This window comes from Ptychodera flava, chromosome 1, assembly GCF_041260155.1.
Source record: "Ptychodera flava strain L36383 chromosome 1, AS_Pfla_20210202, whole genome shotgun sequence".
In the NCBI taxonomy this organism is placed as follows: domain Eukaryota; kingdom Metazoa; phylum Hemichordata; class Enteropneusta; family Ptychoderidae; genus Ptychodera; species Ptychodera flava.
In genome coordinates this window covers 61,495,478-61,510,315 of record NC_091928.1, presented here as the reverse complement: position 1 = coordinate 61,510,315, position 14,838 = coordinate 61,495,478, and the positions used below count along the sequence as shown (strand labels likewise).

The 14,838-nt window shown below is 36.9% G+C and overlaps 1 protein-coding gene across 2 annotated transcripts in view; it reads left to right on the top strand.

Moving 5' to 3' along the window:
• The window catches only part of LOC139142491 (low-density lipoprotein receptor-related protein 6-like), a 216,571-nt gene that overhangs the window by 45,286 nt on the left and 156,447 nt on the right, over nucleotides 1-14,838 (top strand). For both annotated transcript variants that reach the window (XM_070712437.1, XM_070712445.1), the window contains 2 exons: nucleotides 11,592-11,986; nucleotides 13,648-13,779. In XM_070712437.1, the coding sequence (XP_070568538.1) occupies nucleotides 11,592-11,986; nucleotides 13,648-13,779 (527 nt within the window). The remainder of the gene's footprint in view (nucleotides 1-11,591; nucleotides 11,987-13,647; nucleotides 13,780-14,838) is intronic.

Genomic DNA, 14,838 nt, shown 5'->3' with positions numbered 1-14,838 from the left:
TAACTATAGATTAGAACTAAGTTACACACTGAGTTAATTGTCCATAATGAAAAACGCAAAAATCCGTAACGATGGGCTATTTTTGGATTTATTAATGGTGTTAATCAACTGGTGAATAGCATACCATGGCGTTACTTACTACTTGTATTAGACATCCTTAAGACCACACAGAAAGAAAAAACGTGTACCTTTACTAGAATTTACATTATGAAAACAGCATTTTCTTAAAGTTGAAAAATGCAGTGTACCTTCGTAACAGTCAAATTTGACCATTTTCACACCACAAAAAATGCCATATCTTTGCCAAACATTGTCCGATTTTTGTAATTTTTGCTTTGATTTGCTCAGAAAATCTTACTCAATAAAGCTATCACAAGAGTAAATATATACTGTAAAATATTTTTTTAGAATTTTTTCCGTAACACTCAAGAACAAAAGTTGGTACACTCAATTGTGAAAATGCCGCTCTACATTTACGTCAAATACGCATGAATTTTGCGTTAACGCGACCTCTGTGTTGACACGCGGATTGCAACTTAGGTATTCTTCTGCACCTGCGCGAGCCATTTACAGCAATTTCAAAATAAATATTCATTACTTATGCCCGGTACTTACGCCGTAGTCCATTGTCCGAGCACGTTGCATAGCCAGATGTTTGGCAATCCAAGACGCAATGTTGTTTTGATCCCGCAATAAACGTGAACTTGTACATCTCGCGTGATCGCGGCGTCACTACCGTATATCTGCGTTCTCCCCAGCACGCTGAGCATGCCAGACGTCAACAAACGAGCTCGGAAGGGCAACACGTTTGCAGTTTTATGTGGCTATAACACCACTAATCTTGTTTGTTTCTTCGTAAAACAACATTTTGTAACAAATATGAGCCTCCAACATGGAATTTTCCGAGGTAAAAAATGGTCAAAAGTTACAAATAATGACCCTTTAATTAGAATGTTATTAACTCTCGTTTTGTCAGTCTGTATGTATGTATGTATGTATGTATATATGTATGTATGTATGTATGCAAATTAGCACCAATAAAGGCGTTTTTGGTAAAAAATCTTCTTCATAATAACATAATAACCGCTGGTCAGACAGCTTTGTTATTTGGTATACAGGTCCCTAGGGATAACCCAACTTAGATTTGTTAAAATATGCAAATCTGAATTTTTACTGATTTTTTTTTTCCATTTTTGGTCAGGCCATCCTGAAATGCGCTATCAAAGATATCCACCTTCTTCATCAATACATGTGTCACAAAAGGTTATTCTCTACATAACACAGCAGAGCTCTGTCAACTGTTGAGTCGCTTGTTAGTCCCCACGGACACCGTCCGGGGAGACTTATAGGTTTGGTCATGTCCGTGCGTGCGTCCGTGCGTGCGTCCGTTCGTGCGTCCGTCCGTTCACGCAGATATCTCAGACATGCCCAGGTCAATTTCTTTCAAACTTTGCACAAGGATAGTTCCCTACCCCATATAGTCAGGTGGCTTAGCAACAAAAAACAGCAAAATCGTTACACGAATGACAAAGTGCCAAATTTGCTACAGAGGTTCACTATGTGTGTAGATCAAAATTAGCTATTGCTCCAAAAATTTGGCCACCGGAAAGGCTCGATGACGTCATAAATTCAAAATGGCCGCCATTATAAGGCTTAAAAATGGTAAAATACAGTTTATTCAGCCAGTTTTCACTATTCTTGTAAATAAAGTGACTCAAACTTTCTCGATCGTAAATAAAACATTGAATTAATGCAAATTAAATCTTATGATGACGTCATAAAGCCAAAATGGCCGACCAAATTCAAAATGTCCGCCATAACATTGTCTAAAAATGTTAAAACACTGTTAATGAAGCCTGCTTTCAGCATTTTATCACCTGAACTGAAATGAACACCCCAAATAACACACAAAGCAGGTAATTGATGCAAATTAATTATTAAGATGACGTCATAAAACCAAAATGGCAACCGAAAGTTACAAAATGGACGATTATGAAGTTTACTCTGCTTGGTACAGTAGCCCATTTACATGACAAAATGATAGTATAAGGTATGTACAATTTGCATTAATATTCCATAAACTTAAAATAAAAGATAAATGTATCAAAACTTAGCCAATAAGTTCAACACATGTAAAAAACTCTTATGAGATTATTGATTACTAAAAATGGTTTGTGTTTGAAAATCGAATCGATATAAAGAAATGAAGGCAACTTCACACACTGATTCTACCTTTGCTTGTCAGTGATACGGTATAGTGGGTAGATCAATGTGGTTTCGTGATAAGGGAAAATGGTGAGAAACCAGTGAATCGATAGTGCTTTGACCCTCGTAATGTGACCTTGGTCTCGGATAGCGGCGTTTCGGGACAAAGTGGGTCCCTTCTTCAGTCACTTGAATGGTTTTGTATTCCACATGCTCATTTTAATGGTAGCCATTGTTCATCAAAGAGAGATGCTAAAATCATTATGTTTTGGTCAGAATTTTGCGTGAACTGTTCCTCAAACCGTTCTTTTGTACTCTCCTTGTGTTTGAATTTGCTTGAAGGAGGATATAATGTATGTTTTTTTTCTTTTATACGTAATTATAGGTTTTCTGGAAAACCATGGCCAGAGTTTAATCGCCCTTCATAATTTTCCAGATTCTTATCACATTGTTTGATTAGGCTGGTTTTGATGAGGTTGTGCTGACTAGTATTTTGTTACATCATTACTCTTACTTTCGTTGATGAAGGATGGCTGACGCTTTGTTACATTCTTTTTTATACAAGCTATGTCTTTTTTTTGTAATCTCTTTGTTGAAGATTTTGCGTTGAGAAATTTACCTTTTTATGAAGTCCAATTGTTGTTGCATGTACATATCTGAGTAATTCACCTTCAATGAAGCATTTGAAAGTCAGTGGTAGATAAATATCGTCAGATGGTTTTTTGTGGGTTTTTAAATCGACCCATCTCTGTCAATTGCGTCAAGGTATGAGATTTTGTCGATAGAATGTTCAATTATGAATTCCCAAGTTGAACGTAGAGTACAAGGTGTTGCACTCCTCGACAAATGTTCTGAATGTTAAAAGTTGATGTTCAATTTCTGTGTAAACCATGAACATGTCACCTTTTAAATTTCCATACGAATATTGACCGGATTTGGGATTTAATATAACTTTCTCCTTTTCATGGTATATGATATCAGCTATTTCTGGTGAGCCCATACTGCATCCATAGATTCGTTTGTATTTTTCTAAGTTGAATTAAAATATGTTGCGTTTCAGAATAATCGACAGTTAAGGCTTTCATGTACATTGATGGTTGCTCTTGAGTTCATGTGTCATGTAATTGACCTTTTTTCTTTCTTTTTTTTCAAATCGGGTAAATAAACAAAAACCAATCATACCAGTTGGCAGTACTGTTTCAGAGTCCAACGCTACGATCGCTGTATTTATGGCTTCATTTTTGGCATGTTTTCCTACATTGATACCACGTCTTATGTTACAAGAATATAGTTTGCTTGTTTTTTTAATTGGTTCTAACTAGAGAATGAAGTTTTTGTGTCCCTGGCATATATAAGTCGTTTTGGACGATTGGTTTTATGACAAGGTCTAGAAATTCCGACATTTGTTTTATTGGGTTTGAGCAGCCATTTCTATTGAGACTTTTGGTGATGATTGTTTCTTCTGCTTTGGTTTTGTGTGTTTTTGGCAGGAGATACCATCATGGTGTACAAATTATTCTACTTATGGAAATGGGGAAACTGTAAATCACTCGTCAATGATCTTCTCTTCGCAGATAAATGATTTTGTATACAATATCCACTGTATAGTCAATGTCGCCAAGTGTATTAGTGAACATTTTTCAATTCACAGGTGTCTATAACTTTCTTTAATGTCATTTATCTTATTCATAATTGCTATGCCTCATCCTTTATTGATGGGTTTCATTAAGTTTTGTTGGTTTTAGACAGATTGTTCAGGGCAGTCTTTTCTGCCAGAGTCATATTCTTTCTGAAGTGGGTTGCAAATGGAATTTCCTCTATCGATCTAAGTTGCTTCGAGACAGTTTTACAATTTTTGGGTTTTCCGCGGTTACTAGTGTTGAGCATGTACTTATCTTAGAACAGATGTCTGATTGATTGATTGATTGTTTCTCATGATATCGCATAATCTTATGATGCGAATAAATTTGTTGATATCTCATACGACAATTTTTCTAGACACTCCGGAGAGGGAATAAATATCAAGCCTTTACTTAATGCTTTGATTAAGGTTTGATTTGCAAGATTGTTGATGAATCTGAGAATCTTTCTGAGTTCTTATCTTTGTTTAACCTTCCATTTCTGCTTATGTTCTTCCTGGTGTTTTTTTATGTTTTTTATGTTTTGGGTTTCCAAACAGCAAAACTCGTCTGGTCACGTTTTTTGCAGTTTCCTTCACCTTTGAATTCCTAACCAGTCTGGTAAGTGAACAACGAAAGGCAAAGACGCTTTTCATAAAATTCACGAAAGCTGCAAAAACGTAAGCTAAGCTAGATTCAAGAAGCAAAAAATAGTCTTCTTTTGGTTCATAAAACCCTGACCGAATGATCTTTTTCAGGCCGGCACATCCTCCAAAAGATAACTACAGTAACTGTAGCACAAAACTATGTCATCACACATCGAGACATAAAAATCCAAGAAAATTCAAACGAAAAAGGTTTCTGAAACAAAGGAAGCAAAAGTCTAGACCAAAATCACAAACATAAAACGTTTTTTCAGGGACCAACGTCACATGACCAGGGTCAAGGCATGATTTATTTACCGGTTTCTCGCCATGTTTTTCGTTATCATGAAACACATCACTATTGATCTACTCACTATAACGTAACACTTTCAAAGGTAGAACCCATAGGCTATGGGTAAAGATAACTTTATTTCCTTAATATTGGTTCAGTTTTTCAGACAGAGGTCATTGTTAAAAATAAATAATTTTATAATAGTTTGTAATTTGTGTTGGGCTTATTGGTTAAGTTTTAGTACATTTATCATTTATTTTGAGTTTATGGATTATCAAGACAAATTGTAGATTACCTTTAAAGTATTATTTGGTCACGTAAATTTGCTATTTTGCTAAGCACAGTGAACTTCATAATAGGTCATTTTGTAATTTTCGGTCGCCATTTGCTTTTATGACGTCATCACAATAATGAATTTGTATCAATTATATGTTTTGTCTATAATTTGGGGTGTTAATTTCAGTATAGGGGATAAAATGCTTGAAACAGGCTTAATTAACAGTATTTGAACATTATCAGATGATAATGTGGGGGATATTTTGAATTTGGTCAGCCATTTTGGCTTTATGACGTCATCATAATAATTGATTTGCATCAATTTTATGTTGTATTTGTAATTTGGGATGTTTGTGTCGGTTTATTCAAAAAAACATTGGAAACTGCCTGAATTAGACGTTTTTTACCATTTTTAAGCCTTATAATGGCGGCCATTTTGAATTTATGACGTCATCGAGCCTTTCCGGTGACCAAAATTTTTGGAGCAATAGCTAATTTTGATCTACACATATATGCGAACATCTGTAGCAAATTTGGCACTTTTGTCATCTGTGTAACGATATTTTTGTTAAGCCACCTGACTAATACAGATGCACGTCGATTTGTTTCACAATGCGATCAATTTTGGCCGTGTTAGAGGACTTTTTAGTTTTCACCTCCATAGACTCCCATGTATAAGGCAGTCTCCATAGACTCCCATGTATAAGGCAGTCCATAGACTCCCATGTATAAGGCAGTCTCCATAGACTCCCATGTATAAGGCAGTCTCCATAGACTCCCATGTATAAGGCAGTCTCCATAGACTCCCATGTATAAGGCAGTCTCCATAGACTCCCATGTATAAGGCAGTCCATAGACTCCCATGTATAAGGCAGTCCATAGACTCCCATGTATAAGGCAGTCTCATAGACTCCCATGTATAAGGCAGTCCACAGACTCCCATGTATCCCATGTATAAGGCCAAGAAAATTTAGTTTCTCATCGTATTCATATTGCAAAAAGGATGCAGTGACACAGTTTTTAGTCCCCACTGATGAAGTCCAGGGGGCTTATAGATTGGGTCATGTCCGTCCGTGAGTCCATCTGTGAGTCCATCCGTTCACGCAGATATCTCAGATATTTTGACAAAATGTCACGTGACCTTGGTGACCTTTGACCTCAAATATATATATTTGTCCATAACTCAGTAACCACAAGTGCTACACCCTTCATATATGGTATGATGGGACAGCTTATGACGCCACATATTGTACCTCATTAATTATGAGCATATCTAATTTTGAGCGAGCCAATAGAGCTAGAGGTCTGATTTTTGGTATATATGGATAACTTAGTAATACTCTTTTTTTTTCAAATGTCACGTGACCTCGGTGACCTTTGACCTCAAATATACATATTTGTCCATAACTCAGTAACCACAAGTGCTACACCCTTCATATATGGTATGATGGGAGACCTTATGATGCTTCATACTGTACCTCATTAATTATGCATACATTTAATTCTGAGCAAGCCCATAGAGCCGGATGTCTGTTTTTTGGTATATAGGGATAACTATAGGATAGAAATTTTTTGACCAAATGTCATGTGACCTCGATGACCTTTGACCTGAAACATATGTTTATGTCGATAAATACGTAACCACAAGAGCTATGTCCTTTATATTTAGTAGGATGGGAGACCTTATGACAACACACGCTTTACCTCATTAATTATGCACACATCTAATTCTGGGCAAGCGAATAGAGCTAGAGGTCTGATTTTTGGCATATAGGGATTAATTAGCAATACAATTTTTTTTCAAAATGTCACGTGACCTTATGACATATGCATAACTCAGTAACCACAAGTTCTATACCCTCCAATTCTGATAGGATATTAGACCTTAAGATGTCACATCTTGTACCTCATTATTATGCGCATATGTATTTCTTGGCTGGCCAATCTTGTCTTGAGGGCGCTGAACCCGGCTGCCTACAGGGATACAAGGCTCTCCGTTATTTTTTACAATTTCCGTCGTATATTGGAATTGGTCTCCTTATTTGTGCACAGTCTGCTTTAGTTTTTCTTGGAGCGTTGTTTCATGTTGGATGTTTAGTCTGTGGTGACGTATCAAGCCTGATATTTGGATTTTTATTCAACGCTTTTGCTTGAACATGGCGTTCTCACATGCCTTGCACCCGTTTCTAAAACTGTCACGTTCTGCCATTGTGTCAATGAGATGGAACAATAGCAGTGCTTCACATCTAGCAACCGAAGCGGCACGGAAAATAAGATTTGCAATTCGTCCCCGAGGTAGAAAAGCAGGAATCCGTCATCGTAAATCATGGTCCATTCAACCTATCATATTCGATAACAGACTGAAGTTGGCAATACATTACGGAGACCTACAAGCGTTTTGGTAAATGTTCCACGACTTTCTAATAATATTCATAAAGTACAACTAACTGGTGGCCTATGGAACGCATGATCATTAACAGGCAAGGCCGTAGAAATTGCTACAACGATAGTAGAAGAGAAACTGGATTTACTCATCATAACAGAAACATGGTTAAAGAGCAAAGATGATCCTGTCGTAGGCGACATTATTTCAGCTTTATCTGGTTTCACAATCCATCAACGACCACGGGTTAATCGTAGAGGTGGAGGAGTAGCTGTTTTACTACGTTCTAATTTGGATGTTATTGGCAAGTCTGCACACGATTTTAAATCATTCGAGTCGCTTGACATCTGCATAAGATCTCGCAGTGAAATTTTGCGTCTTATCGTTCTTTATCAACCACCAAGATCAACGAAAAATACGAATTCAACGAATGATTTCCTATCGGACTTTTCAAATTTACTAGAAATCGTCATTCCATCACCTGGACATTTATTGATTGCGGGAGACTTTAATTTCCATATGAACAGTTCGGAGTCACGCGACACGGCTAAATTTATCGATTTGCTCCAATCCAAAAATCTTCGACAACACGTAACTCAACCAACACATGTACTCGGACAAACACTTGACCTCCTAATAACACGCGCATCTGAACATCTTCTGGACAATGTCTCCGTCTCTGATGTACTTACGTCTGATCATAGCCTGGTTCATTTCACCTTGAATGTTGCTAGACCTCCAAGTATGAAAGTTACACGATCCAAGCGGAATTTTCGTTCAATGGATTGTTCTGAATTGCGGTCAAGATTATCTTCATCTCTAACCGACTATCAGCAGACTAATGATACCAATGAGCTCTGCAAATTATATGAAAACACTGTCACCAGTATTCTTGATGATTTGGCACCAGTAACATCTAAAACTGTCATTGTCAAACCGAGAGCACCGTGGTATATGGAAGAAATGGTGCTTATGAGGAAAACTGTACGGCAATGTGAACAAAAATGGCGACGCACCCGATTGGTCATCCATCGTGAGATATTTGTCGCTAAACGAACAGAATACAATCGACGTGTGGATCAGGTAAAATCAGACCATCACCGATCACGCATTGATGCCGCCGATACCAGAGAACTCTTTGCCATAGTCGATGAATTAACCGGAACAAAGAAAGCAAGTGCAAAAATTCGGCCAACGGACATTCCTTTGAACGAACTAAGTAGTACATTTATGGACTTTTTTCAACAAAAAATTGAAATGCTCAGGAAAGGTTTGACTCCTGTAATTGATCACTCGATTTTAACGAGACCTTTGATATGTTCATTGCCATCTTTTAATCCTGTAAACGAAAATGATGTTTTAAACTTAGTATTGAAATCCTCTTCTAAATTGTGTATTTTAGACATTTTACCAACTGAAATTTTTAAATCTTGTATTCATGATCTTGTACCTTTTATTACACACCTTTTTAATTCTTCGCTCTCGACGGGCATTGTTCCGGAGGTTTTTAAAACTGCAATTATCCAACCTTTGATAAAGAACCCAGGTCTAGATCATAATGTACTTAAGAACTACAGACCTGTGTCGAATCTGTGTTTTCTGTCAAAGTGTTTAGAGCGCATTGTCGCGGAACAGTTGAAAAACTATTTGGCAGACAACTCTTTATATGCAAAGTGTCAATCCGCCTATCGCCCGCACCACAGTACTGAAACAGCCCTTCTACGAGTGCATAATGATATTATGATTGCATTAGACTCTCGAAAAGATGTAGTTATGGTTATGCTAGATTTGTCAGCTGCATTCGATACTCTCGACCATGGCATTTTGATTCACAGATTGCGATCTTGTTTCGGAGTAACAGGTGTAGTTCTGAAATGGCTACGTTCATACCTGTCAAATCGTGTACAACGTGTATCTATCGACACAACAACTTCAAAAGATGCCTTTTTACACTATGGTGTTCCACAAGGTTCGGTACTTGGACCCATCCTTTTTACACTGTACACTGCACCTCTTGATGATATAATTTCTGCTCATGGTTTGGAATACATGTTGTACGCAGATGATTCTCAGATTTATGTTGTTTGCAATAGCCCCGCAGATGTTAGATCAGATCTTGAATTATGTGTTCAAAATATTCGTCAATGGATGATGTCAAATATGCTGATTCTTAATGATGGCAAGACTGAAGTAATTCAGTTTTCATCGCGTTTCAGAAGAGGTGCGATGAAGTTGAATTCCTTAAGAATTGGCACATTTGACATCAGTCCGTCTGCATCGGTAAAAAATCTTGGAGTACATTTAGAGTCTGATGGTTTCGTGACGAATCAAGTAAATAGTATTTGTAAATCTGCTTTCTTCGCTTTGTACAGAATCGGTAAAATTCGTTGTTTGATCGACAAGAAATCCACAGAAAAACTTATACATGCTTTTGTGACATCGCGACTTGACTATTGTAATAGTCTCCTGTATGGGATTCAAAAATACCAACTTGAAAAATTGCAGTCTGTTCAAAATGCTGCTGCACGCTTAATTAGTCGTACACGGAAATGTGAACACATCATGCCTGTTTTAATGGATTTGCATTGGTTACCGGTAAAAGAAAGATTCAAGTTTAAAATTCTTCTCCTCACTTTCAAAATCCTAACCGGTAAATGTCCAGAGTATTTGAAGTCACTGATAGATATTCAGGTTCAACGACGTGTTCTCCGTTCCTCTGATAAATTATTGTTAATTCGGCGTGATACGAGGAACACAGTAACTGTAAACTATGGTTTCCGTGCTTTTTCAGTTGCTGCTCCAATATTATGGAATGAACAAGCGTTTACTAAAATGCTATTTTAAACTGTTCGGTTCAATCCTTTAAGTGCCAGTTGAAAACTGATCTTTTTAATTAATGTTACTGTGTTTAATGTTATGTTTTGATTTTCTTTTATTTTCATTCTTTTCATTGTTTGTGTACAGAGCACTGAGACGAAGTGTAGTGCGCTTTTTAAGAAATAAATAATAATAATAATAATAATACAGCTAGAGGTCTGATCTTTTTTCCCGATTTAGAACCATAACTTAGACATGCCTCATGTGTTTCAAATTGGGAACAACGACATAGACCTATGTGCCCATAGATGTCAACATATGCACTCCAGTGATACTTCCCCTTTAATGACCACATTTCCCTGCCCCATCAAGACTAATACTCCCCTATTACAAGTGGGGACTATGTCATTGTCAATGACTTGTTTTTTCAAAACAGCTGGTCAGACAGCTTTAGTTTTTGGTTTGCAAGTCCTAGGATGACCTAAGTGAGATAATTTCATACAGTCAGGAAATACTTAATTTTGTATCCATGTCTATAGTAGCTTCAGGGACTTTGGCCCTATGTTTCCATTGTCATATTGTATATTTATGGAATTGTTTGTCTGAGTAAGTCAAGTAATGGCTTCTACACAAATCCCTGGTTTGATGCTTTGAAAGTCGGTTAGAATAGCTTTAAAACAGATGTACATAACTGATGCTTCAGGCTTCATGCTATATGTTATAACTTTGTGTTTGGAAATTTCCCCATTTGTCTATGTCACTACAATGCTTGTTTAACGTGGTGGCAGTTTGGGACATACAATTATCATGTAGGTGTGGCAGCTTCATTAACAGTGGAAGGTGAGGAATGCCCATTATTAACTCTAACCTTAGTCTTTGATTGTGCAACTATAGACCATAGAGAGACCAAATATTGTCTACATTAATTTTATGCATAACAATATTATAAGGGACACGTTTAGTTTGGTATGGCTGATTTTATCACTACTTATGATGTACTAGGTTGCATGGTATTGTGTAAGTGTATGTGATCAACAGTTGCAAGTTGCCAACTATTCCATACTTCAATGGACGGTGTATCAAAATTTGTTCAAATGCACTTGACTATGAATATCACAAGCTAAGTTACATAGAAGTGTGTTAAATATACCGTAGTGCCACATGTAACCAAATGTGAGCAAAGTGTCATTGACGCTATTTTTATGCTGTACTGTTGCGTCTTTGTCAAACCAATATGAATACAAGTAAAGGTAAATTTTCAGTATACTTTCAGTCAAATTACACATTTGTAGTGAAAACTACACCTCATAATTTGACTTTCCCAAAAAGTAATTTGCATTAAATTTTGCTTTCAGATTGATGTACTGGACAGATTGGGGAGAAACTCCCAAAATAGAAAGAGCCGGCATGGATGGAACTGAGAGACGAGTTATTGTAAATGAAAATATTTATTGGCCAAACGGACTTACTATTGACTATGAAGCTAAGAGAATCTACTGGGCAGACGCCAAACTTAGCTTTATTCATCATTCAAATTTTAATGGAACTGATAGACAGTCTGTTTTAGAAGGATCATTACCACATCCTTTTGCATTGACTCTCTTTGGAGAGACATTATTTTGGACTGACTGGCATACCAGATCAATTCATTCTTGTCATAAACTGACAGGAAATGACAGAAAAATTGTTCATGAAGAAATTTTTTCACCGATGGATATCCATGTGTTTTCATCAGTGAGACAACCAACAGGTGAGTTCTTTGATTATTAGTCTCTGCCTGATAAAGTATTACAGGGACTTATGGATTGGATTCCGTATGTACGTCAATGCATCCCTCCTTTTGGGGCTGTTTTTTGGACATGACTGGATGAAAGGTCTTAAACTTAGGGTAAGGACGACATACTAGGGCCTGCATATTAGAGTTGATTTATTTTGTTATCCCATCCAGTATAGCCTCCATGCAGCCATAATGTGTAAAGTGTTATAATTTACAAACACATTTACTGATTTCTTTCAGGGTTCTCCCGAAGACATGTGATTTATATCTGCAATTTGTTTTGTGATATTGTCCTGTATGGGTGATTGGTTGCCATTTTGTTTTAATTTTTCGTTCAAATTTGGTATAAAAATACCGGTATATACAACGTGAGTGAGTCTGCAGTGTGTGTATGTGTGTGTGCATGTACAGTATGTATGCATGTTTGTCAGTGTTTCATCTAGGAGGCTACACCGGGCAGGGGGAATGGTCCCCCTACAGGAATATTTGAGGAGGATTTTACAATTTGGGGGATTAAATTGATACATATAATCATGTCTTTACATGTACCGGGGTATTTACTAAGTTTTAATGTTGCAGTACTCACTTGTAATATACATGTCACAAGCCATAATCCACTTGATTACACAATCCAAGCTGCTGGCTGCAGACACCATCCTCTAAGATTTTTTCAAAAAGCCTATAGTACAAATTTGAGTATAACTGTTGTGAATGTAATTATGGCTTCCAAGAGTGGCAGACAGCTCATTAAAATTCATGAAAAAATTGTAGCATATTCTATACGCTACGATATTTTATATGTTTGTTTGTACATATTCCGTATGTTTGCTTTCTTAGGGCTTAATGTTTAAACATAATAACAACAGCTAGCTATTTCACTTTAGGGCATATTTGCCTGAAAAATAAGTCGGTGTCTGTTCATTGAATTTGAAGAGTTGACCCATGGCATTCATTGAACTGAACACGTTTCAGTAAAAGTCCCATTTTTGTGCTAATTTTTGCTAATTGTTTTGGGCATTCATACAAAGCACAAAAACTTCTGTTTGTCTCGTTTTTCAACCATACAGAGATATAATGTGACACAGAAACCTTATATAGCTAGGATAAAACTTTTGTAAACATACTCTAAATTGGCTGGCTGACAGGCTTTCATATGCAAAATCAGCGTACGGTAATTCACACGTGGTATTGTTTCAACAGCATTTTAATTGAAGCAGTTAAAAAAAAGAGTATTAAAAATCGAACTAAACTTATTTTCATGTAAATGTTCTTGCTATATTATACCGTACATTCCAGGTAATGTCAATATAGAGGATAGTTGCCAATGGCGTACTGTGTATGTAATGAGGGTTAAGGCAAGAACCAATCACGTACTGTATATTAAGTAATATTAATAATTATATTTTATTGCTTGCTTTATTGAGAGTGGGGATTTAGCCGTGCGGTTCTGCCTGCTGCCTCTCCACTAGGCGACTGATGCCGTATGTTGTGAGTTCAAACCCGATTGAAAACTAGCCGTATATTGTAAATACAGGATTTACATCACATTTGTGGCAATAATAGTGTGATATAAAAATAAGTTCAAATTTTTCTCCAGTGTTCACAATAATGAAATGATGTACCAATATATTCAGGAGTGAGTCCTTGTGGTACCAACAATGGAGGATGTTCACATTTATGTTTGATGTCGCCAACACCACCCGGATATTCTTGTGCTTGTCCAACGGGTGTTAGATTATTAAAAGATGGAGCCACGTGTGCAGATGGTAAGTATGGCTATATCTGTATCAAATGTATTTATGGCAATCTGTATCAAACTATGGCATACTTGTATTAAACTATGGCATACCTGTATCAAACTATGGCATACCTGTATCAAACTGTGGCATACCTGTATCAAACTAAGGTGTACCTGTATCAAACTATGGCATACCTTTTTCAAACTATGGCATACCTGTATCAAACAAAAAAATACCTGTATTAAAGTGTGGCATACTTTTATCAAACTACCATATACCTGTATTAAACTATGGCATACCTGTATTAAACTATTGTATACTTGTATCAAACTATGGCATACCTGTATCAAACTATGGCATACTTGTATTAAACTATGGCATACTTGTATTAAACTATGGTATACCTGTACCAAACTATGGCATACTTGTATTAAACTATGGTATACCTGTATCAAACCACCGGTATGTACCGGTACAGTGAAATCTGTTTAAACCAAACCCTGTCTTATCGTGAAACCTCTCTATAGTAGACGACTTTTCAAGTTCCTCTCAGATACAACACTATGCTAAATGAGCCTCTATAAACCAGACATCTCTCAACCAAACAATTTTGTCAGTCCCTTTAGTGTTCAATTAGTCCTGTTTCCAAATGACCTACATAACACGTCCTACACACATGTACTGCATGTTCTGATTGGTTAATCCGCTTCTCTAAGGTCCACTTTCGGAGCAGTCATTGGAGGGACCTCATGTGTTAGGTCTCATTATTATGTCAGTGTTCTCCCTGAATAAGCCACAAGTTCATACCAACTTATGAAAACCTGTCAGATAATACATGTGACAAGAGATATGCAAATGTCAGTAGTAAGCACCCCAGTCAACCACCTGTTGCTGGGGTATTGGACCCAGTGTTTGTGAACCCAAACTCGTATGAAAGTGTCAAGCAAGTGTTGCATCACGTTGGTAAAATATCTGGAATCAAACGCTATGATAGTGGTACTAAAGAGTGGATTAGCATTTATATGGATGGCTGCCATACATGTTAGCACACAAACTCATACGTGAATCTTACATTTGCCCTGTTTG